Source organism: Grosmannia clavigera (genome assembly GCF_000143105.1).
Source record: "Grosmannia clavigera kw1407 unplaced genomic scaffold GCSC_179, whole genome shotgun sequence".
In the NCBI taxonomy this organism is placed as follows: Eukaryota; Fungi; Ascomycota; class Sordariomycetes; order Ophiostomatales; family Ophiostomataceae; genus Leptographium; species Leptographium clavigerum.
The window spans coordinates 324,424-347,765 of NW_014040759.1; the positions used below are offsets into that span (position 1 = coordinate 324,424).

General features: G+C 59.2%; 10 protein-coding genes across 10 annotated transcripts; 5 read left to right on the forward strand and 5 right to left on the reverse strand.

Annotated features, from left to right (window-relative positions):
• Positions 1-542: 542 nt before the first annotated feature.
• Positions 543-4,000, forward strand: CMQ_267 (GPI transamidase component; the record flags this gene model as incomplete). The annotated part of the gene is made up of 6 exons (XM_014313889.1): positions 543-789; positions 861-998; positions 1,070-1,148; positions 1,216-1,610; positions 2,043-3,484; positions 3,536-4,000. The coding sequence occupies 6 exons, from the start codon at positions 543-545 to the stop codon at positions 3,998-4,000; spliced, it is 2,766 nt and encodes a 921-aa protein (XP_014169364.1).
• A 171-nt stretch (positions 4,001-4,171) lies between these two features.
• CMQ_141 (proteasome regulatory particle subunit) lies at positions 4,172-5,383 on the reverse strand (the record flags this gene model as incomplete). The annotated part of the gene is made up of 2 exons (XM_014313763.1): positions 4,172-5,055; positions 5,116-5,383. 2 exons carry the CDS (start codon positions 5,381-5,383, stop codon positions 4,172-4,174), a joined length of 1,152 nt encoding a protein of 383 aa, XP_014169238.1.
• A 473-nt stretch (positions 5,384-5,856) lies between these two features.
• CMQ_27 (NADH-ubiquinone oxidoreductase) lies at positions 5,857-7,389 on the forward strand (the record flags this gene model as incomplete). The annotated part of the gene is made up of 7 exons (XM_014313966.1): positions 5,857-6,002; positions 6,079-6,092; positions 6,152-6,214; positions 6,275-6,369; positions 6,435-6,526; positions 6,583-7,225; positions 7,291-7,389. 7 exons carry the CDS (start codon positions 5,857-5,859, stop codon positions 7,387-7,389), a joined length of 1,152 nt encoding a protein of 383 aa, XP_014169441.1.
• A 264-nt stretch (positions 7,390-7,653) lies between these two features.
• Positions 7,654-8,823, forward strand: CMQ_75 (n-6 adenine-specific DNA methyltransferase 2; the record flags this gene model as incomplete). The annotated part of the gene is made up of 6 exons (XM_014314014.1): positions 7,654-7,679; positions 7,809-7,980; positions 8,057-8,173; positions 8,259-8,376; positions 8,435-8,512; positions 8,600-8,823. The coding sequence occupies 6 exons, from the start codon at positions 7,654-7,656 to the stop codon at positions 8,821-8,823; spliced, it is 735 nt and encodes a 244-aa protein (XP_014169489.1).
• Positions 8,824-9,217: 394 nt separating this feature from the next.
• Positions 9,218-11,202, reverse strand: CMQ_26 (ubiquitin c-terminal hydrolase; the record flags this gene model as incomplete). Its single annotated transcript, XM_014313965.1, has 6 exons — positions 9,218-9,319; positions 9,378-9,608; positions 9,668-10,476; positions 10,556-10,666; positions 10,746-10,982; positions 11,118-11,202. The coding sequence occupies 6 exons, from the start codon at positions 11,200-11,202 to the stop codon at positions 9,218-9,220; spliced, it is 1,575 nt and encodes a 524-aa protein (XP_014169440.1).
• Positions 11,203-12,321: 1,119 nt separating this feature from the next.
• Positions 12,322-13,239, forward strand: CMQ_180 (metallo-beta-lactamase superfamily protein; the record flags this gene model as incomplete). The annotated part of the gene is made up of 1 exon (XM_014313802.1): positions 12,322-13,239. The coding sequence occupies one exon, from the start codon at positions 12,322-12,324 to the stop codon at positions 13,237-13,239; it is 918 nt and encodes a 305-aa protein (XP_014169277.1).
• A 3,166-nt stretch (positions 13,240-16,405) lies between these two features.
• Positions 16,406-18,567, forward strand: CMQ_296 (uncharacterized protein; the record flags this gene model as incomplete). The annotated part of the gene is made up of 4 exons (XM_014313918.1): positions 16,406-16,676; positions 16,872-17,569; positions 17,634-18,332; positions 18,391-18,567. 4 exons carry the CDS (start codon positions 16,406-16,408, stop codon positions 18,565-18,567), a joined length of 1,845 nt encoding a protein of 614 aa, XP_014169393.1.
• A 645-nt stretch (positions 18,568-19,212) lies between these two features.
• CMQ_289 (uncharacterized protein) lies at positions 19,213-19,560 on the reverse strand (the record flags this gene model as incomplete). Its single annotated transcript, XM_014313911.1, has 1 exon — positions 19,213-19,560. The coding sequence occupies one exon, from the start codon at positions 19,558-19,560 to the stop codon at positions 19,213-19,215; it is 348 nt and encodes a 115-aa protein (XP_014169386.1).
• Positions 19,561-20,317: 757 nt separating this feature from the next.
• Positions 20,318-21,648, reverse strand: CMQ_117 (hydroxyacylglutathione hydrolase; the record flags this gene model as incomplete). The annotated part of the gene is made up of 9 exons (XM_014313739.1): positions 20,318-20,404; positions 20,468-20,494; positions 20,568-20,702; positions 20,772-20,863; positions 20,921-21,134; positions 21,212-21,245; positions 21,300-21,371; positions 21,455-21,542; positions 21,624-21,648. 9 exons carry the CDS (start codon positions 21,646-21,648, stop codon positions 20,318-20,320), a joined length of 774 nt encoding a protein of 257 aa, XP_014169214.1.
• A 334-nt stretch (positions 21,649-21,982) lies between these two features.
• On the reverse strand, positions 21,983-23,086 carry CMQ_40 (las1-like protein; the record flags this gene model as incomplete). The annotated part of the gene is made up of 1 exon (XM_014313979.1): positions 21,983-23,086. One exon carries the CDS (start codon positions 23,084-23,086, stop codon positions 21,983-21,985), a length of 1,104 nt encoding a protein of 367 aa, XP_014169454.1.
• Between the last annotated feature and the right edge of the window lie 256 nt (positions 23,087-23,342).

Below are 23,342 nucleotides of genomic sequence, written 5' to 3' on the forward strand. Positions count from 1 at the left end.
CGCACGCTGGGGGCTATCTGTACGGAGTACTCTTTATTCTATTTAGTTGCAAATCGAGAATCCAACCTATGTACTCCGAAGAAGCGGATTCGGGCTGTAGGAAAAGACCGCCAATCCACGTGACTTGATAGTCACATGCTTGATAAGCATATATGCGAACGTGAAGGCCTGGGCGATTACGGCTTAAACGGGGAGCACGAGACGATTCGCGACGACTTTGTTTCCTCAACACGATTTCCTGCCTTGCAATTTTTTTTTTGCACAGTCGTCTCAACCAGGGCCACGCGGAATTTCGGACTGTTTCTTTGTCGAATCCACGCTGCCACTGGTGTGGAAGATGGCGAAGTGCTCCTAGACGATAAAGCTTGTTTTCTGCTGCCGGACCCTGCTCCATTGCCTCTCTCCTTTTTGCGCTGTCCCATTGCTGGTGGCCATCAAGCTCCGCCAAGCGTGCTACCGAAGCCGGACGACCCGACAGGAGTCGACAATTGGGACCACGATCGACGGGGCCATTTTTATTATAACCCTTTTCAACGGTTGCGATGCCGTCACCATCACCACAGCCACGACGGGCAGGTGTGGACGGGTTTTGGACGCCGCGCCACGGGGCGTCTGGCGGGAGCTTCAGCGCGTACCGGTCGTCGACGCGATCGTACCTCGGACGGCTGCCGCTGTTCACGCGGGCGATCGTGGCGCTGATTGTGGTCGTGTACCTAGCGGGCCTGCAGACGGTCTGGGATGTGCGCAGTTGGGGCGCGCTGATTCCCGACAAGACCGGCATCACGACCCGTATGTGGTGTATCTTCTGGGCGACGGAGAGGAAGTGACTGACATTTTTTGCGTTGTTTCGCTTCTCACAGTCTACCGTACCAACACGTTCCCCTTTGTGCACCTGGGGTTTTTCCATATGCTGTTCAACGTGGTGGCGCTGACGCCACTGCTGGAGCGGTTTGAGGGCGAGCATGGCACGCTGACGTCGGTGGCGCTCTTCTTTGGCCGTACGATGCCCCCCCTGTCCGGATTGGCGATGAGGATGAATGGTCGATGCTAACGATTGTGTTGTGCGCAGCCCTGTCTACGCTGCCGGCGGTTCTGTACGTCATCATTGAGCGGGTGCTGCACCTGAACACGACAATTATGGGGTCGAGGTATGTTGTTCCGGCGTGTTTCCTCGTATTTTGTTTTTGTCGCTGTTCCTGTCGCTGACACGCGCAGCATCTGGGTGTTTTTGCTTCTCGGCGTTGAGGCGGTGCGCATGTGCCGGACGCACCCGTCGTTTGCGGTGGGCACGGTGCACGTGCCGACGTGGACGACGCCGCTGGCACTCGTGTTCGTCACGTCAGCGCTGGTGCCGCACGCCAGCCTGCTGGGCCACCTCTGCGGGCTCGCGGTCGGCTACCTCTGCGGGCTGGGCTACCTCAAGTTCCTGGCGCCGCCCGAGTCGGTGCTGCGCTGGATCGAGGGCCGGCTCAATCTGCTAGGCCGGCTGCCGCGCTACGTCAGCGTCGACCAGAAGACGTACGGCCGATTCGGCGTGCTGCCGACGACGTCGTCGGGGCCAAGCGGCGCAGGGCCGGCGATTGGGCTTGTTGGGTCGACGCAACGACTCGGTCCTTAGGCGAGGGAGAACATCCACACGATGACACACATACACACATACGCATACGACAATAGATAACAGCGAATTTAATACGCAGAAAAGAAGGGAGGGTGGGATTGCAAGTTCTGTCGCAGACACGGCTTTGTATATCGTACGGAGTACATAGTAGAGGAATATAGCATCCGGGCGTTTGTGCTTAGTAATCAACGAATAAACGGGAGTTGCAACGTGTGCCTCGTTATATGCATACGTGAGTCGAATGCGCTAAGGTGAGAGCTAATTGGGAGCAATTGCGAATTGGCGAGCATCTTTCTGCAAGGTCAAGAAGCGGTCGTTCAGCTGTCGTTACGATGCCGCATTTGTTATGTGAGTGTGTTTGGTGTAGCGGGATCTGGGCCTGGGTGGGTGACAGGGTCGAGAGGGCATCCTGCTAACGAGACAGCCGTTCTGGCGCAGGTGCGAGGCGACGGGCGGATGCTCAAGGTGCCGCCGTACCTTGCGCTGCTGTGTGTAGTGGTGGGGGTGGTTTCGCTGCTGGTGCTGCCGCTAGATGGACAATCGCGACGGACGTACATCTCGGAGAACGCGCTGCTGCCGGGCCAGGTGCACACGTATTTTGGGGGGAGCGACCAGCACGTGCTGCGAGCGTATCAAGCAGAGGTAGAGGGGCTGGTGCAGGCGAACGGGACGAACGCGGAGGTGAACTCGCGGCTGGAGGGGCTGCTGGGGGGGATGGGGCTGCGGACGGGGCGTCAGGGGTACAGGTACGGGGGAAACGGGATGCCGGGGACATCGGCCACGGGCGAGAACCTGTACGCGATCCTGGAGGCGCCACGAGGCGACGCGACGGAGGCGCTGGTGCTGGTGGCAGCATGGCGGAGTGCCGAGGGCGAGGCGAACGTGCAGGGCGTGGCGCTGGCGTTGGCGCTGGCACGGTACTTCCGGCGATGGTCGCTCTGGAGCAAGGACCTGATCTTTCTGTTTCCGCCCGACAGCCTGGCAGGCCCGCAAGCGTGGGTGGACGCGTATCACGACGCGCACGACGGACGGCAGGTGAGCGCGCTGCCGCGCAAGTCGGGCGCGCTGCAGGGGGCCGTGGCGCTGGACTACACGCGGGCGGGCATGAACGGCGGGCAGGATCTGCCGGCCGGTCCGGATGGCCGGCCGGCCAGCCGCTACAGCGACACGCGGTTTTCGGCCGTGCACGTGGTCTACGACGGGGTCAACGGCCAGCTGCCCAACCTCGACCTCATCAATACGGTCGTCGCCATCGCCGGCGGCCAGATGGGCACGGCCGTGTCGCTGCAGCACGTCTGGCACCACGCCGACAGTCCGGCCGACCGGCTGCGCACAATGCTCCGTGGAATGCTGCGGCAGGGCGTCGGGGCTGCCACCGGACCGCACAGCGCGTTCATGGCCTACCACGTCGACGCCGTCACGCTGCAGCCGTACGTGGCGACGGTGCGCACTCCCGCCGGCGACATCCTCGTCGATGGCTGGCTTCAGGACGCCATGGCCATGGGCCGCATCCTCGAGGCCACCTTTCGCAGCCTCAACAACCTGCTCGAACACCTCCACCAGAGCTTCTTCTTCTATCTGCTGCTCGGCCGGGAACGCTTTGTCAGCATCGGTACCTACCTGCCCAGTGCCATGCTCGTGGCCGCCAACTTTACCATCATGGCCATCGGGTTGTGGCTCAAGAGTGGCCGGGAGGCCGGGGAGGAAAAGCTGCAAAAAGGCGACGACCGGGACCTCAAACACAACGACCACCAGCTCGAAACCCCGCCGGCTGAACGCGATCTCTACCTTCCCCTCGGCTTCGTCGCCGTCTGCCAGTCCCTCGGCATCGTCCCGCTCTACGTCTTCAACCATCTGCCGACCTGGGTGAGTTTCTCTGTCCACACAATCACTTCGTGCCCCTAACCTCCTACCTAGCTCCTCACCCCCGGCTTCGTCGCCTTCGCCATCGCAAATGCCCTGCTGCCACACGTCGTCGCCCGCGTCCTCAACGCTTCCTACCGGCCCTCCACCCAGCAGTTCCGCCTCATCAAGTCCTTCTCGTTGCTGCTGCTCGGCATGTTCCTCTCCTCGCTCGCCACCCTCAACTTTTCGCTCGCCTTCCTCGTCGGCCTGCTCGCCAGCCCTCTATCGCTCATGGCTCCTGCCCCTCGTCGTACCGTTGTCCGCTGGGCCGCCACCCTGCTGCTCAACCTCGTCGCTCCGCCCGCCGTCTTCGCCCTCGCCTGTGCCGCCTCTCACCTCCCGCTCGTCGACGCCCTGCGCACCGCCGCCTTTGGTTGGCACGTCTGGGGCATGTACACCGCCGTCGTCGTTTGGTGCGTCTGGTGGCCCGCTTGGCTAGTCGGCTCCGTCCTCGTGTTGGGACAGCCAAGGGAATAGGAAGTCTGAAGAGCGTTAGAGCGCTACAGCGCTACAGCGTTGAAGCTAAAGCGCTAGAGGCGCTAAAATAGAGTCTCACAATGCATACGTAATACACTCTTGAACACGTGACGTTCTGTTTTGTTCTATGCATACTTGGTACTGCCGTTCCTATGCATACGACCCGTTCCCCTACGCCGCCCAGACGTCCTGACCAACCTGCTCGATCCAGTTGCCGAGCTGGTTGACGCCGGCACCCCACTCGGCAAGGCGCTGCTGCAGGTTGGCAATCTGCTTCATGTCGAGCACCTTGGGCTGGACCCAGTTGATGTGGGCGACCTCGTCGACCTGGTCGATGGTGCCGCGCAGGAGGCCGAGGCTGAGGGCCTTCATGACGAGGTGTTCGATCTCGTCCGGCTGGACCCGGGTCTCGGCCGCAATGGCGGCGAACGACATGGCACGAGCATGGGGCGGCCGGCGGAAGACGGCCTCGGTGAGGGCGGCGAGGTAGATCTTCTGGCGCAGCTGGGCGCTGTGGCGATGGAGCAGCGAGTTGGCGGCGATGCGGTCAGCCAGCCGCTCGTATACGCGCAGATCGCCGCGGTTGAAGGCAAAGAGCAGGGCGCGCAGCCAGGCGTCGTCCTCGTCGTCGGCCGCGAGCGAGTCTAGAATCGGGTGCAGCAGCAGCTCGCCAAAGTTGTAGATGCTCGGCGATACGAGCGCTGCCAGGCTGAGCTTAAAGGCCCGGTCGTGCCGCTCGTCCGCATCCAGGCCGGCCACGTCGACACAGGCCAGGTACAGCAGCGCGTTGCGGTAGTACTGCCCAAAGTCTGCCCGTCCCTGGTAGTAGAGCGCGCTGGTGTCGTAAAAAGCTGCGTGCACCACCTGCTCGACTGCGTCAAACGTCTCCAGCACCCGCTCTGCCCGGTCCAGCTCGGCCCGCGAGCCGTCAAAGTCTCGCTGCATCAGCTTCGCCCGTGCCACCGCAATCGTCGCAAACACAAACGCATCCTGCGAATCTTCGTGGTCTACCTTCTTGGCCACGCTCTCGAGAAAAGCCAGCTTCTGTGCGTTGCCTATTGGTGTCAGTATGTTTCTCCCATCTCCTCCTCCCCATCCTCCCTCCTCCTACTCACCTTCACATGTCTCCGCTGCCTTCAGCGCCAGGTCCACAAACTTGAGCTGGTTGATCTTATCCGCAAACTTCAGCACAAACACCTTGAAGAACGGCAGCCGCAACGCCTCGCTCTGCTCGTCGTCAAACAACCGGATCAGCGTGTCCGTCAGCTGGTGCCACAGCTTGCGCTCCCACAGATCCTCAATCTCCAGGATCGTCCCCTGCAGCTCCGTCGGTGCTGCATCCCGCTGCTCGTCCAGAAAGTCTGTCAACGCCTCCGCGCTCATCTTGTCCGTCCTGTTGCCGGAGCTGTCCGTCTGTCCAGCCTAGTCCCGCTCAATGTTTGTTTCCTTTCGTCGTTTGTCGTTTGTCTTTCGTCTTTTGTTTTTCGTCCTTTCCCTCGTCGCTTGCTGCTCCGAGCCTCTCCCATGAAGCTCCAGCTGCTGTCCACAAAGACGCGGCTCCAATGCAGCCTGCCAGCCGCAACAACATTTCGCCGACCCCACCTCGCCGCCGTATCACGTGCACGTCACGATCACCTGATCTCACGCCGACCCGCCAATGGGAACCAGATCATTACTCTTTGGTCCTCTTCGTTTGATCCGCGCAAAAAAAAGCCCACAGCCGAAAAGGAAACGGATGCCGGGGAAGCTCGCCGTTCGAGCCAATTGACCGCAACGACCCGCGCTGCACGCCTTTCACGCCTCCATCCCAGCTGCACCCGCAACCGCCTGTTCTCTGCCCGTTGGGAACGCCCGCCATGTCGTCTCTCTCGGCCGCCGCCGTGCGGTCTTCCAAGCAGATGATGGCCCGCCGCAACCTCTTCCACCACCACCAGCTCCGCGCTCTCTCCGACGTCACCATCACGCGCACCGGCAAGCCCATCATCCGGACCCAGGGCGGAAGGTACGTCCGCGCCAAGCGAAGCCTTGCTCTCGTCACCGCCCGTCTGCTAATCCCTCTTCGTTCTCTCTGCATCCAGATCCTCTCTCGGAGGTACGCGAGCTTCCCATGTCCCGACCACGGTCCCTGTTCTAATCGCGCTCCCGCCACAGGTCACACAGCTACGGTGTTCGGTGCCTCCGGCGCTCTCGGTCGCTACATTGTGAACCGCCTCGGTGTGTATAGCCGGACGAGCTCGACAAGCTACCCATGCTGACAGTGCCATCCGCTTCCAGCTCGGCAAGGATGCACCGTCGTCGTGCCCTTCCGCGAGGAGATGACCAAGCGGCATCTGAAGGTGTCTGGTGATCTCGGGCGCGTCATCTTCATGGTATGAACTCCTGTCCGGTCGACCGGCCCGGCATCCTGTCGCGCATTCTCTCACACGGAGCCCAGGAATACGATCTGCGCAACACAGCTTCCATCGAGGAGAGCGTGCGGCATTCCGACGTCGTCTACAACCTGGTGGGACGCAACTACCCGACCAAGTATGTCTGCTGTCTGCCGCCGTACTGCCTGCCCGATGGCGCGCTGACCTGTGCAGGAATTTCACACTCGAGGACGTGCACGTCGAGGGGGCCGAGCGGATCGCCGAGGCCGTGGCCAAGTACGACGTCGACCGGTTCATCCACGTGTCTTCGTACAACGCTGCCGGCGCCGAGACGTCGCCGTCCGAGTTCTTCCGGACCAAGGCGCTGGGCGAGGCGGCCGTGCGGGACATTTTTCCCGAGACGACAATTGTGCGGCCGGCACCCATGTTCGGCTTCGAGGACAGTCTGCTGCTGCGGCTCGCTGGCGTCTACAACCTGCTCACGTCCAACAACATGCAGGAGCGGTACTGGCCCGTCCACATCATCGACGTCGGCCGGGCGCTCGAGCTGATGCTCTTTGACGACAACACCGCCGGCCAGACGTACGAGCTGTTTGGGCCCAAGAACTACTCCACCGCCGAGATCGCCGAGCTGGTCGACCGCGAGATCTACAAGAGCCGCCGCCACATCAACGTGCCCAAGGCCGTGCTCAAGCCGGCCGCCACCCTGCTGAACCGCCTGCTGTGGTTTCCGGTGATGTCGGGCGAAGACGTCGAGCGCGAGTTCATCGACCAGACCATCGACGAGACCGTCAAGACGTTCAAGGACCTCGGCATCGAGCCCGACGAGATCAGCGACTTCACCTACCACTACTTGGTCCGTCTGCCCCGCTCGTGTCTGCAAGTCCTGGCCCTCCAGCTAATGTCTCTGACCCCTTGCAGCAAGGATTCCGCAGCTCGTCCTTCTATGACCTGCCGCCGGCAACAGAGCGCGAGAAGCGCGAGGACAAGCAGTACCTGCACGTCGTCGACGACCAGTAGAGGCCGCACGGCCGGGCATCTGTCTTTAGAGCTGTCTTGTTTTTTGCCGTTGCTTTCCTTTGTCTCGAGGCCGTGTACATATGTGACTATCCAGACAATTCCAAATTTCGCCGATACGTGCGCGAAACCCACCGGCCAATCAGAGGCCGGAAATCGCTTTTTTTCGGAGCGTCAGCTATCATAGGCCCCCCGCGAAAAAAATTAGACTCGACTGCTTGCGGCCTCGTCTCGACCAAGAGCATCCCAATTGAGCCGATTCCCACCATGGCCACCGACAGTGACGATGAGTTGTGCGTCCGGACCTAAAAACCTTGAATATGCAGTACGAAAGGAAAAGAAAGAGAGAAAAATAGGGGGAGACGGGGGGGTAAAACGATAAAAGTCTGTGGACGTAATAGCTAAGTTGCTCGTTGCTCAAGGACCCTTTCGGCGTCCGCCATGGACGCCCTCCGCGCATTCTATTCCGAGCGAGACGACCACGTGAAGCGCTTTGCCGACCTGCAGTCGGCGGCCGACGCGGCGGCCGAAGAAAAGCCCGTCGTCCTGAGCATGGACACCTTCACCGAGGACTGGAACAAGTCGCAGTTTTGGGTGTGTCCTCCTAGCCTTTTGCCTTTTGCTTTTTGCCTCCTGCATCTGTCTTCCTGCTCACACGACTGTCGCCCAGTACTCGGATGACACGGCCCAGCTGTTGGCCCGCCAGCTGATCCAGGGCACCGACGCGTCGTCGTCCATCGTCGTGATCTCGGCGCCGAGCGTCTTTGTCGCGCTCAAGAACCTCGTCGTGAGTAGACAGCCGACAGCAGACAGCGATCCCCTCCGTTCCTTGCTAAAACCCAGGCTTCTCTCGCCCGCGTCTTTCCCCACAGTCTGCCTTGCCCTCGGACGAGCGTCCGGGCCTCCTGCTGCTGGAGCACGACGACCGCTTCACCGTCTTCGGCTCCGAGTACATCTTCTACGACTTCAACAAGCCGACCAAGCTTCCGCGTACGTCCCCAGCCTCCCAGCCCCCCAGAATGGTCCGTCCGGGATCGCTAATCAGCAGGATCAGCCGCCCTGCGCGCTTCCGCCGACCGCATCGTCTGCGATCCGCCCTTTCTCAGCCAGGACTGCCAGACCAAAGGTACGCTTCTCTCTCGGGTGGCCTGCTTCTCACTGCTTGCTGCTCGCTGCTCGCTGTGCCGTCTTGCTCACCACTCATCACGCACAGCCGCCCTGACGGTCCGCTGGCTCAGCAAGCCGACTGCCCGCGTGGCCGTCTCCACCGGCGAGCGCATGGAAAGCCTTGTGACCGACAAGCTCTACCGCGCCCAAGGCGTGCGGACGACCTCGTTCGTCCCGCTGCACGCCCACGGACTCGGCAACGACTTTTGCTGCTACGCCAACTTTGAGGGTGACGAGTGGACGTGGCTGGCCAAAAAGGCAAAGCCATGACGCTTTATCCAGCGTCGCTTAGCAACAATGTATTTTATTGGCGCCGTGTTATGCTGTGAGCCTCAGCCCTGTTTGCCGGATCTAGGCAACGCGATAGGAGAAGGATGGGATAAAGAAAGAAGCAGCTGGGAAGAGATCACACAATTCCATGCAGGTTTTGTAAGAAAGACAAAAAAAAGACAAAAAAAGGTAGCCAAGCACATTCCCGTCCCAAGCAATACAAGCAGAAAATTCCAAGCAGCCCATCTATGGTAATGGAAATATCAAAAGCACCCCGTCCAGAAAGGTCAAAAGAGCACAAGAAGGGTGATATGCCAAGGGGGTAGAACAGAGAAGGCGGAGAGAAGAATGGAGAGAGAGGAGCAGGGAGAGAGAAGAACGATCATTCCAGCCGCTATGCCAACGATCGAATAATGTAGAAGAGCAGGTAGGCGTTGGCCCCGAGGACCTCCGAGTTGGACGCCAGCTGCACGCGATGATCGTTGAAGGCGAACCACTGGAGAAGGGGTCAGCCATCGAAGAAGAGACGGCAGAGAGAGAGAGAGACGACTTACCTGATCACCGACGCGGCAGTATGACAGATAGTGACCCGTGTCAATCTCGCCTACATGCACGACGACGCTGAGTAGGTCGTACATGCACGACCGGTTGAGCTCGTAGCTCTCGCGCACGTCCTGGCCGCGGCTGCGATTTGTGTATGGCAGCATGTTAAGCTGTAGGGGGAACTCGACGGGCGTATCGACCTTTGCGGCCTTGTCATGGCGGCCCTGTTTGTATTCGAAGCGCTGTAGGGGTTAGCTGTGAAGGCAAGTCAACCAGAAGCTGTAGAAGCCTGCACACGCACCTTTAGCTGAATGGATAGCACATTCGGCAGCGCCTTGATGGATGTGTGCCGTCGGGCCAGCCGCGTGGAGTTGCAGCTGTGGCAGCGGTACTCGCACTTGTCCGACTTGATGTACTCCTCGTCCAGACACTGCTGTAGGGTCAGACGATGCGGAGGCCCAGCAGCGGCTGCAGCGGCCGACAGTCCCTTGGCCAGACGCCTCTGGCGGTGGGCCAGGCTCTCGAGCCCGAGACTGAGGTCGAGAAAGGACTGGACCTGGTTGGTCATGCCGTTGCACTGCTGGCAGGTTGTGGTGCTCTGCATCTTGCCGTAAAAGGTCTGGTGCACGATGCAGGTGCACGAGTGCTCGCTGCCGTGCTCGGGCTTCTTGCCGTCGCCGTTGCGCTCGTGCAGCTCTTCGGCCAGGAACTGGAAGAACTCATGGGCGTCCTGCTCCTTGGTCGTCACCAGGTTGGCAAACGCCTTGCGCTCCGAGATCCAGAAGCTCGACAGGATGTTGGCTGCCGTGTAGCCGTTGGTGCTCTCCTGCCCGTAGAACTCTTGGAACACGTCGTCCATGGCACAGCTGAGACAGTGTCGTGCCTCGCACAGCGAGCTCTGGTGTCCGTCGCTCAGGTAAAAGTTGCGCAGCAGCGGGTTGTGCAGGAAGCACTGCAGGATCACGTTCTGGTAGCAGGTCGCGCCCGCGTTGTAGATTCCGCGCAGCCCGCTTGCCCGGCACGATGCCAGCGTCGTGTTCGATGCAATGTACCGCGGGTCATCCTTGAGCGAGTCCGAGAAGAGCTCGTCGTGCTTCCTCTTGCGGTTGGCTGTGTTTTCCGAGTCTGTCAGCTTTGCGTCTTGCCCGACCGCTGCCTCCCCATCGACCGCTGCCCGGAGGCTCCTTACTTGAAAACGAGCCCGTGCCGATCTTGCGCAGCCGCAACTCCTCCAGTGTGGGATCGTACACAAAGTCATCGCACATGTGGCAGTACAACGTGCCGCATCTTGATTCTACATCTGCACACCGCACAACACACAGCACCGGTCAGCCCAAACAATCCCGGCAAGGGACACGGCCACATTGCCAACGACGTACAGAAACGATGCGACTTTTTCTGCCCGTGACTGTAGATGTCCTCCTCGGTCAGGGTGGTCGGACATTGTAGGCACAGGTAATTGGGCGTCAGCGTCGTGACGGGCTGGCCATCGGCGGATTTGGATGTCTGCGGCACGATCGGTGCTTGGTCGAATATCTTGCGCAGGATGATCTTGTAGTGGAAAATGGAGGTGTTGATGGTGTCCTGGCCCTGGCTGAAGAGGAGCTCGACATGCTCTGTACAACATGGGGCCGTCAGCAGTTATTCATGGCTCTCTCTCTCTCGCACACCCCTCTCGGCCTCTCCCCTTCCCTCTCCACACGACAGCAGTCGTATGATGTCTGCATTCGTGCCCAAGGGCTTCTACTCACCACAGCCGTACATGGGCATGCCGGAGACGGGGCTCTTCAGCTTGACCGTCTTGGGCGAGGATGGCGTTGTTGGTCTTGCAGACATGTCGGGCAGACTCGCTCTGTACTCTCAATGCCCGGCGGACTCGTCTCGTCTGTCTCGTGTGCTGGTGCCGTGGTCACCACGCCCGGAATGCTTCCTTCCAGCGTGGCCAGCCTCGTGTCAGGACTCGGTCGTCTCCAGCAACGGGAGGAGGGGAGAAGGGGACGAAGAAGAGGCGGAGAGGGAAATCGTAGGGTTTCGACGCGGAATTCAGCTCAATCGGAGTCGGTCGCGGTCGCGGCCGCGTGGCGGCTGTAGACGCACAGAGCAAACAGACACGAGACCAATGTGTTCGAGGACCGAGTCTGGAGCAGCAGCGCCAAAGCTGCGGATGTCGCGGGTAGACGAGAGCCGGTCGGAGCGTTTCCCGGTCACAAATTCAGGGGGGAAAGCCAAGTCGAGTCAGGAGCAAAAAAGGCAGTGCTTTCCGATGCGGATAGCATTCAACAATCTGTCGTCCTAAGCTCTCTGGCTTTGGCCTGCGCTTTCAATGTTGCCTTTTTAATGAGTGGGGAATAGAGGATCCTCGCTGATTCGCTGATTCGCTGTCGATGCCGTATCTGCGGCTGGGATCAGTGGCAAGGTGCGCAGGCCAATTTTCGCGACGTGCCCATCCGCTCCTGCTGTCAGTCTCGAGTTCTCGGGGACTTTTTCAGGGTGCCGGTTTCACGGCAGACAATGACGCCCGGGAAGCAAGACGCCAGTTTCAGCAGCCAAAACATGCAGCACCAGCTGAATGACATGCACACGGGAGAAGGTGCAGTCGGCTTGCTTGGCTGATCTTATCGGCACATGATCCCAGAGCTTATCGGGGGCTCTTGTTAGCGGCCGCCGTCTGAATGGCTGCCTGCATCCGTTTTTAGCGGCATCTGACATGGAAAGTGAGGGGAGCTAAGCCGAGGCTGCACCCCAGGTTGAGCTCGCGTGTCGAGCTCCTCGGTGAACATCCCAGAGCGAGTCAGAGACCGGAGTAGCCCCTGCAACGGAAGAAGACTGTGAAGCTGCCGGACGTGGCTGCAGACCCGACTGTTCTCGACCCGTTCCAAGCATCTGCATCTACATCTGCATCTGCAGCCTTTGCGCCCACATTCGCCCGGCGTCTCTACATCGTCTCCATCCAGGATGGCCAGTCAGCTGGCGTCCCTGCCCGAGGTCGAGCGGCTCAGCCCGATCTGCATCCGCATTCTCGGCGGCAACCCAGGCCGGTTCACGCTGCAGGGCACCAACACGTATCTGCTGGGCACCGGTCGGGAGCGGCTGCTCGTCGACACGGGTGAGGGCAAGGCGTCGTGGGCGGCGGCCCTCGCGCGCACGCTCGCCGCCGAAGACGCCACGCTCGCCGCCACGCTCATCACGCACTGGCACCCCGACCACGTCGGCGGTATCGAACAGGTGCGCCGGCTCGTCCCCCACGCGCCCGTGTATCAGGACCCAGACATTGCCGACAACCAGCAGTTCTGCGTCGAGGGCGCCACCCTGCGTGCCGTCCACACGCCCGGCCACACGACCGACCACATGGTCTTTGTGCTGGCCGAGGAGGACGCTGTGCTGGCGGGCGACAACGTGCTGGGCCACGGCACTGCCGTGTTCGAGGATCTGGCCGTCTACCTGCACAGCCTCGCCCTCATGCGGTCGCTCTACACGGGCTGCTCACCAAACAGCAGTGCGCGTCTCTACCCCGGTCACGGCCCCGTGGTCGCTGACGGACCCGCCAAGATCGCCGAGTACATCCAGCACCGCAAGCTGCGCGAGGACCAGGTGGTGCGGCTGCTGCGCACGCACGACAAGCAGTGCGCTATCGCGGCCGCCACCACAACCTCGTCCGCCCCTCCGTCGCCCGCCTCCTCCCCCTCACCCTCGGAGACCCCCGCGTCGTGGACGGCCATGGAGCTCGTCGAGGTCATCTACGCCGATACCCGGAAAGATCTGCACCCGGCGGCCGAGAAGGGCCTCCTGCAGATCCTCGACAAGCTGGAACAAGACGGCATGACCGTCAGGGACGGCCGGCTGTGGTCGCTGCGTGAGCGCTCGCCCCTGTGAGCCTGCCACGGCACCCACTCCCATTCGACGACAGCAGGTATTGGGTAACACGACTACAGTTCCGGGCATATTGGCATCTCACTTGTATCTCACGCACGTAGCAGATGCAGCTGATCTGCAGGGACAGCGTAATTGCGCATAGAGTGACGCTGGCCAATTTCTCGGAACATTGCCAGAGACAGACTAGAACAAACACAAATATTTGGTGTGAGCCAGATGCACCTGGCTGACAACGATGCATGGCCAGAATCGTGAACAGGATGTGCTCGGCTGAGACCCAGGCAGATAAGAGGGACGAGACGTCACCATGCTTGTACTCCGGAAATGTACATAGTATGGTGCGTCCACAGGATCCACGACAAAGCACATGCGAGAGGCCGGAAGAAACGACAGGAGAAAGGCTAATCATGCACTTCGTGCAGTCGGACTATAGTCAGCGACTCGGAGTTTCTCGGGCACTCCTACTGCCGCACGGGACGAATGCCAATGATACGGCATGAAGAGAGAAAACAAAGCAGACGGACGAAGAAAAAAAGGTAAAGTACTAACTACAGCCCCACCACAAGCCGTCATTTTTTTTGTCTTTTGCCAACAGGTCCCAGTGACTGGGGTGTCGGATGTCTCGGAGACAAGACGGGAAAGAAGTGCACCATTTGCTCAGATCTCTTACATTCTGTAGAAGTAATAGATGCATCATCAGCCGGCCTTCCATTTGCACCAGGGTGCAATTGGGGAAGTGCTCGCACAGAAACACCAGAACGGCAGGAGCCTGCGATAGTCGGACACCAGCTGGAAAGTCGGCCGCTGACGTAATCTGAAACTTCGTACAGCCTCTTTCTCGTCGATCCGTGTGACTATCGTCAGAATCTACTGAGGCCGTTTCACATGCAGAGTTATAGCTTGAGCAAGACGCACAGATTGCGCCATTCTCTTTGACGAGGTGACCAGCATCTCGATTCCCGTGCATCTAACGGCCACATGACCGCCCTTCTCGCACCTTCTGTGCACATCGGATGCGGAGGGGCCTGATAACTCCGGGCCCATTTGTGCACCTCCGTACTCGCCGCGAGGCGAGATCGGATGCCAGGCTGTACGGAGTACTCGTACATACATAAGACGGCGGTACTGTTTGCGATGAAAAGACGCACTGTACAGTGTGCCCCGCCAGCGCGCGTGGGCTAGCTTCACCTCCCCACACAGTCCGGGACAGTGTGTCACGAGGCCCACCCGTCAGGTTCGATTCAGTTGTGAGCTTTGGCCAGCTAGCGATGCGGCGACTGACTACTGCAGGCGAGAAGGGCACGAGGCAACGAGAAGGCCGTAAGGCGACAGAGCGAGTACGTCCAATCATCAGCTGGCCGGCGCTGCCACCGCTTACCAACCTTGTTCGCGGTGTCTCCGGCTACCGGGAAAGTCACAGCCATCGGGCTGACCTGCAACCCACCACTACATAGCTTGCAGCTGACAGGAAACGCACAGAGGCGAAGGACCGCGCCACGAGAACGTGCAGTTGGTGGGATGGGCATCGTCCGATGGCGGCAGAGCAGGGGCCAGCAAGAGAGGCCGTCTAGTCTTACTGGTGTACATGGCAACCCGCGAGAGCTCCGTACTCGTATTCTGTGCAAGCAAAGCCGCGGCCAAAACGAGTGCTCTCGTCGATTACCCGCTGACGTACATGTCCCTGTAGGCGATCCGTGGACTATGGAGCAATATGGGATCTCGATGAAGCACTCCAAAGTGGATGAACAACGACGAGAGCAGACTACTGCAGGATCCACTGGCCCAGCCTCCGAGCCGGCTCGTGCATTTGGGCGTGAATGGAAAGGCGCGAGCAGGCTGGGGCCGGCGAGGGTCTGGTTGGTGCTTGATTGCCCACGTACGGAGGTAAACCGGTCAGCCGTTTGCGCGAGGTGGGTTCTGGGGCGCCCTATCGCGCCCGAGGACGAGCTCTTTTCTCATTTTCGGCTTGGTCGACTTGCTCTCTGTCAGAGACCGCGTTCACCGCATCTTTCGACGGCAACACGCATGCACTACGAACATGTGAACGGACTTGAAGGGAGCCCAAGACATTGACCGTCCGCTCGTCATCCGCTCTGTTGGCCACCACGTCGTGCGGCAGGACGGGAAGCCTGAGTAGCCTTACGGAAGTATCTTACTCATTTCTTCGATATCGACGGGCACGCAAAGCACGCTAGCAACCAAACCCCAGTGAAAACCCGCAGGCATCGCGCACCGTGTGCCGGCCCAATCGCAAACAGTGCGACTTTACCACCTCTTACCGCCACGCCCTCGTCCTGTAAGCGGCAGAGAGCGACCTCTGCTCGTTTTCTGCCCAATTTTTCGCAAACTTTTTACCTCTTTTGTCTGCGCCGCCGCCGGGACCCTCGGATGAGCCCCATCACGAACCGCCAAGACGTCGTTGTCGATTCCATTAGCAGACAGCCTCTCTTTTTTTTCGTCTGCCTTTGTGTCTGCCTATTCCCTTTCCGTAGTGGGCGCACGGTGGTGTGACTCAAAAACAGCTCGCAAAAAAAGCAGCCCCGCAGATCCGGGGCTCGGCGGTCGGTGATGATGGCCAGCCAGCCATCGTTCCTGCCCTCCTCTCCCACTGCCGCGTCTCGCCTTCCTTTGTGCCTTCTGGGCGCCGGCCAGGCACCTGCCTCATGCGATATTACCAATCTGGTCGCGCCTGCCGACAGGCGGGTGCCTCAGACTGTACTGTACGTAATGCACGGCCTGACAAAGCTCCTTGCTTCACAATTGCTACTTTCTTCTTAAACCTAACTACATGACCCCTCCGTTCTCGTGCCACGTTGTTCCTCTTCTCATCCCACTGAAGCCCGTAGCCTCGGAATCTAAGCAACTGCCCGAAACACCCATGTCGCAGATCTTTGGTCGTGGATTTGGATTCGTTTTCTCTTCATCCCAGAGGCTTGCTACACTAATATAAAGCCCACCCACGCGCCCCCCCCCTCTCTCCCCACCACATCCGCTCAATCCTTTTTCTCTTCTCTCCACTGGTTTGCCTCCTACAATCGCTGCTCTGGGTCGTGGCGTAAACACAGTAGCACCCAAGTTGTTCTTCAGCTTCACAAGGTAAAAAGAGCTTCTCACTGGGCAGACGCGGACGCCATTGGAGATTGAAGCTGGACGATACACAGCACACATGGGGGCAACAACTCGTCCTCTCCTCGCCTCGGCGCTGCTTGCTGGCGCCGTCATTCTAGCACTTGCGCCGGCTGTCGTGCTTGCGCATGGCGACGACGAGGCTATGAACATGGAAGACGAAGATGGGATGGGCGGAAATATGACGGCTCTGCCCTACGGCAATGCCACCGTCTACCTGCCGTCATACTTCAGTCACACTGAGCACCGTACCGAGATCGTCATCCACATTGTGCTCATGACCCTTGGTTGGGTCTTTGCACTGCCTGTCGGTAAGAAAGTCCCATTCTCCAAGCAGCTCCTGAGAGCTTCTAGCAGGCTGTCCCGAGCTTCGCGCTAGCTCCAGGAAGCTTCGGCAAGCTCTGGCAAGCTCTTACAAGCTTCGTCGGAACGCGCGGAACCCTCAAGCAAGCCCCTGCAAGCTTCAAATCATCGTTAGGGAACAATTAAAGCTAACCCGGCAACAGCGGTCATGCTGTCTCTTGCGCGGTCTCGCTACACTCTGGCGGCCCAGCTTGTCTTCCTGACTGCCAATGCAGGCGGCATCCTCTTCTCGACCACATATAACGCCAATACGCCGGATCTCTACCCAAACAACGCCCACCACAAGGTTGGCTGGATCGTCACCTGGGTAGTGTCTGCACAGGTTGTCATCGGCCTGCTGGCCCGTGTGGCCGGCACCTTCAAGGCCACCGGCCGCAGCGACAGTAATAGCGAAATGGACGAGATCCACAGCGGCGAGCGCTGTGCCTTCATCCCCGTCTCGACTGAGGCCATGGCCCGCCACCACAGTCAGCATGTCTCCGACTACCGCATGTCCAATGACAGCGGCCAAGGCACCGAGCCAAAGACGGAGTCGCTGCGCAGCAACTCGCTGTCGACGCTCGACAGTGCTCTCGACCGCCAGAGCTTCGAAGGCCCCAGCGAAGACCGCCGGCTTCACCACTTTGACGACGACGATAATGACGACCTGGAGGCCCGCCTGCCCTCATCCACGCCGAACCGCAGCGGCCGCGTGTACGCTCTGGCCGGTAAGGTGGCCGACAAGATCTCTTCGCGGGCCTGGCGCTTCCTCATGCTGGGCTACTCCGCTGTCGACCGCATCATCCTGGTTCTGGGCTTCATCACCTATGCGCTGGGCATTATCGCCTACGGGCGCTTCTTTGTAAGTGGAAACGGAGCCTGGAGAGAGGAACCTGGCTCAATTCGGTCGACTAACTGCGCTGCAGGAAGGCCGCCTCGTCTTCAACGGCCTGGCACACTGGATCAAGGGCGGCGTGTTCTTCTGGCTGGGCATCGTCACTCTTGGCCGCTGGGCTGGCTGCTTCGGTGAGCTGGGCTGGGCTTGGAACGTGCGGCCAAAGACGTTGTCGCAGAAGTGGCGACCGTCTGCCGAGTTTACCGAGAGCTTCCTGATCTTCTTCTACGGCGCCACCAACATCTTTATGGAGCATCTGGGTAACGACGACGGCAAGTGGCATGCAAACGACCTGGAGCACTTTTCTATCACCGTCCTATTCCTCGGCGGCGGCCTCTGTGGCATGTTGATCGAGTCCAGGTACATTCGTGACCTGCTGAACACAACGGTCAGCGAGGCCGCTCATGAGTACCCAGAACACACCTATCACGAGGAGGAGCGCGAGGCCCTGCGCCCACCGCCTCAATACGAGTTCTCCATCAACCCTCTTCCCACGCTCGTCATCATGCTGCTCGGCTCCATGATGAGCTCGCACACCCAGGCAACCATGATTTCCAGCATGATTCACCGGCAATGGGGCAACCTGCTGTCTACTGCCGCTGTTGCCCGCGGTCTCACTTACGTAATCATCTACCTGCGTCCGCCCAAGTCGATTCTTCCGTCGCGGCCACCGACCGAGCTTATTGCCTCCTTCGGACTGATCGCGGGTGGACTGGTGTTTATGGGGAGCGTGAGTAACCCTGATATACTGTCGATCTCGTCTAGAACCGGGAGGCTGACATCAACAGAGTGCTGATACGGTCAACGGGATGATCCACTACAAACTCAACGCGATGTTTGTCTTCACGGTGACGATGGGCCTGGTCTCCATGCTGATGGCCTGGGTCCTCGTGGTGATTGCCCTCAAGGGTTGGGCGGTCCGCAAAGAGCTGGGCCGGCCGGCCGGCTCCTACCAGCTCTCCTGATTCGGTCGGCGACCAAACCAGATTACGAATTCAACAATGTGGCTACGGTGATCAGAATAATGAAGTCGACTCTTCGACAATATAATGGGACGACGGATCAGTGGTGTCTTAATCTTTGCTTTATTCCGGGATTCTCCGGACTTTTCCCCTTCTAATTCTTTCCTTAGATATCCCTCGGGCATTTGCCTTTCTGATTCTGGTCGACATCAAGATACCCATATTTCCTCTCGTTTCCCCCCATATCTAGTCATGGCCCCATTGGCCAATGGAGCCAGGAACACCAAATTATAGACCTCGTTGATATTTGAATATAATTAGCGGTGTTGAGCATTGCGCACGACGCCGAGCAGCTGTTTCTCCATGTTATCATTGGATCTGTTGAGAAGACTGAGACGCGCGGACAGCGTCTAACTGTTGAGAAAGTTGTGAATCTGCAGATGGGGGCGCAGACGATATTGTGATGGCTGGCACTGCAGCCGGCCTCCCATTTGCACCCTTGTGCAAGCCACGATGGCCGTCTAGTCTGGAGATGGTGACTGTGCTGCCAGGCCGACCGCTGCCGAGCGAAGCCGCCAATTTTCAAGGCGGCCGTGGGATCTCGTTGCCGCATTTGACCCTCTTTTTCTCTGTTCTCTCGCCCTGTCCCTAGGGCTTCTCCTGCTGGTTGTCTGGTCGTGCGGCCACCCCGGCCACCACCCGCTTCTGGTCTTCGCCGCCAAACATCTCAGCGCCCTGGCGCAGCGCCTCGATCAGCATCTGCAGGGGGGTGTCCAAGGTAGACGCGGGAGCAGCGGCGGCGGTGGCGGCGGCGCCGTCGGCTTCGTGCCCTTTCCTGGCCGAGGCCGACGCTGCCTTGGTCCGGCTGGCCGACATGGCAAAGTCGTCGGCCTTGCGCAGGGTGTCGAGGTCTTCGGCCAGCTCGACGGTGGCACGCTGCAGGTAGTAGGCCTGGAACTGGTCACTGACCGACGAGGCCTGGGAGCTGCTGGCCATGATGGAACGTGACGGCGGTGGGAGCGGTGTTTCTTGTCAGTGCAGGCAGTCGAAGTTTCGAAAAATCAAAAAAGTCGGATCACAATGCAAAGCGACAAGAAGAAACACTCGTACTCTGGCAAGAGTCGTCGAGCAAAGAAATTTTTTTTTAATTGATCGTGACCCCAGTTTTTTCGGGGAATTGATCTGGGATTAGTCATCTTTCGTGGGGCCCACGTTCTAGCCAAGGCCCCAGAAAAAAAATTGCCATAAATTGAAAATTTCCGCTGCACTGTCTACATTTTCTCTTCTCTCCCCAAACACATGCACCAGCACCTTTGTCCCAAAGGCAGCTATACCCCCAAAAGGGCAGTCATTACAGTATGCAATGCTGGTGAATGTCACGACCAGGTAAGAGAGCAGATGATGTTGTCGCAGCTCGCGTTGACATGCCATACCATCTGCTTTGATCTCTTTTTTGTCTTGTTTTGTGCGTGGCGTTTTTGCTTTTTTACCTATGCTACGTAGTCCCCATCCTTCCTACGCTTTTACATATGCTAGAGCTTGCCGTCTATATATTAAACCCCCATGACGAGCTAAGTGTGGACAAAGAAGCAAAATTGAACTCTTACGAGTTTCCCTCAAGTCGATACTCACCCAAATTCTCCTCTGCGAGTTGGGCGAACTGTGCCTGATGGGAAACAAATGACACATATTTTTACTGTTGCTGCATTAAATACAAAGTTACAATTTATTCTGTGCAACACTATGAGCCGGTTTACCGAAAATTGTTCTTCAACTCTCTGAGCTTTGTCATGACAGCACTGGGGTCGGTCTCGCCGGTTGCCTTTTGGATGATGGGGTCCTGCATGCTGTTAGTATTGTCGAGCATGGTAAAGCGAGTTTCGTCCGTAGGTAATAGTCTTACATCAACACGCATAAAGACGTTGTGAGCCTGGCGAGCATGTTAGCTGCAGCACGACAAAGCAACAGGCCAACCTGATCGGAGTCAAACCACGTTATCATACCTTCTCGTCAGCAATGGTGAAGTGGCCTTGGGTCTCGGTGTTGGCAATAGAAAAATCCAGCAGCTTCTTGACGGCCGGGCTGGGAAGGACGGACAAGCCGAACTGTGCGTTTGCCTTTGTGTATTCGTGACCGGGCTTGCAGTGTGAGAATGTGCTGTCGTAAGGAGAAAAAGGTAGAAAAAGGAAGAAAGGCAGAGGACATACAAAGACGCGCGTGTCATCCGGCAGCGCAGCCAGCGTCACGTTCAAAGCCTTTTGCATCTCCGGGCCGGTGCCCTCGAAGAAGCGGCCGCAGCCTGAGAGGGTGGGTAAGCTTTGGCACGCATCCGGTGGAATCCTCTTCATTCTCTCACCTCCGTGGAATAGCGTGTCGCCCGTGAAGACGACCTTGTCGTCGCCGTCCTGTACGAACCAGCAGATGCTGTCCTGGGTGTGGCACGGCGTATAGATGCTCTTGATAGCGATGCTGCCGAGCTGAAACACTTCACCATCCGGCGGGATGCGGCTCACGGCCGCGCAGTCCCTACCGCCGATGATGGGCAGGTCGGAGAGGCCGAGTTGGTTGCGCTGAGGCCAAGCCAGAGTCAGATGGTGCCGGCAACACAGCAAAGGGCAGACAAAGGACGTTCATGTCCGGGACTTACCACGCTGACATTTCCTCCAGAATGGTCCCGGTGGCTTGCTGCTGTCAGCTGCTGGGGCGTGGTCTCGGACATGTTGCTCCCGACTTACTGGTGCGTGTTGACAATAGCCGTCAGGTTGATCTTGCCAGCCTTGATGGCTTCCTTGAGCACCGGCACAACCCTGTGCTTTGTGTCAGAATCAGCACGGAGGCTCTGCTCGACAGACGGCCGAACCGTCCCAATTTAGTTGACAACATCACGCACTCTTCTGGGCTCGCCGGGTCGATGATGACCGCATCTTTGGATTTGTCATCGATAAGCAGGTAGGCATAGTTGTCGCCCGTGCCGACCCCTAGAACAGGCAAATAGTCAGAATTGCTCCGGGCGCAAAACTACAGATGTCCGTCTTATGGGGTGAAAGAGGTTCTCATACACATGGGAATGGACTGAATATGCATCTTGCGCTGGAGTACCGATTGCTGGTAGGGGGAAGAGAGAGGGGAAAGCTGTCAGCGGAGGGACAGTTCAGGTGCCAGGTCAGAGCTCTAAACTCACGGCAACTCTTAAAGTATATGCGGAAGACTTTGCTAACGGTCTAGCGAAGCGTGCTGCAAACATCTGAAGTTCTAGGCTTCGGTGACGGTAGCAGTAGCAGCGGAGTTGAATTTATAATGCAAAGACTACGAGTGGATGAGGAGTAGCTGCTTGATACTCGAGCAGTGTATATGCACAGTGCGCATACTGTTTTGTCACGTGGGACAGATGTGCTGCTGCTCTGATTTGGTATGAAGTCTACACGACTCCAATGGGCTTGGGTTTCCAATCGCCCTCGTATCGTGCCCACTGTGGTCGGGAGGCCGGCGCTTCAGGATCGTGTTCTGGTTGTGAGTCCAAGGCCATGACATCGTCCACGCGGTCCTGCTCGTCGGCGTCGGCCGAGTCGAGTGCCTGTCGGCCTTGTACCAGGTTGACGTTGTCCGCGGTCTGCTTCTGTTCCTCCGACCTCTTGCGTGGCTGTTGCAGCACGACCTGCGACAGCCGTATGCACCGCAGCACACGGCTGTGGCTGCCCTTGTCGCTGTCGGTCGGCGACACGGCGGACAACACGGCCAGGACGCGGGCGCGGCCCCAAGTTTGGACGTAGCGGTCGAGGGTGTCTCTGTCTGTGTGGTCTGGGTCTGCCAGCGTTGTCCTCGCAGCGTCTGGGCCTGCAGCCACGGTCTCGTCGACGTAGCGCAAGACGGCCTCGCGACAGGCCCGGTCTGCGCTGCGGTCTTGCGGCGAGGGCTCGTCATCCGGTGCAGCCTTAGCCGCGTCTGCAGCGGCCGCGTCTGCCGCCGTGCCGACTGGCCCGAGCTGCATCCAGTAGTACTGCCAGATCCACAGCAGGGCGCGGCGGGCGGCAGCACGCAGGCGGGCCAGCGACGGCAGCGACTCGTGGGTGGCCTGATGGCGCAGCTCAACAAAGGCGGCCGGCAGGCCGATGGCGCGGGCGAGGCTGTACATGCTCAGCTTGCGGGCACGGTCCTGCTGGCCGTCGAGCAGGCCGGTGACAAAGCGACTGAAGGCGGCCGCGTAGGCTGCACGGACGGCATACGAGGCCATCGCCGGCGAGTCGGCCGCGTCGCTGAGAGCAGCCGCCACCAGCAGCGCCGTAGACTCGACCATGTGCGGGCAGTGGCCGCGCTGCATCCAGACAGAGACGCGGGCAACGGCAGACTGCTGTGCGTCCTGGTGCCGGACAGACTGCCGGGGCATGGCCTGGCCGTGTCCGTGATCGTGTCCGTGACCAGAAGAGACGCTTCGTCGGCCTTCCACGAGATCGGGGTAGAACTGACGGCGGACAGCCAGCAGCTCGCGGCGGTCACGCCATGGCGTAAAGGCGTACTGTACCATGGTTTGGCGGTGTAGCGATGTAGAAGAAGCGTCAGCGAACACGTCCAGGTGTCCAGGTCCGGGTGCTTGCGTCTGTTTGCTGGCTCTGTCAAGTGTTGGGAGAAGAAAAATTGGAGGCTCAGCCTAAAAATGATCAGATTTACAGAGCTCAAAACCAAAAGCAGCCACAACCGATTTATGGGCAGGCACATTCCATGCAGTTTCCTAGTTCCTCATTACAGATTCCTGAAGGAATAGTATAGACATCTAGATCGTG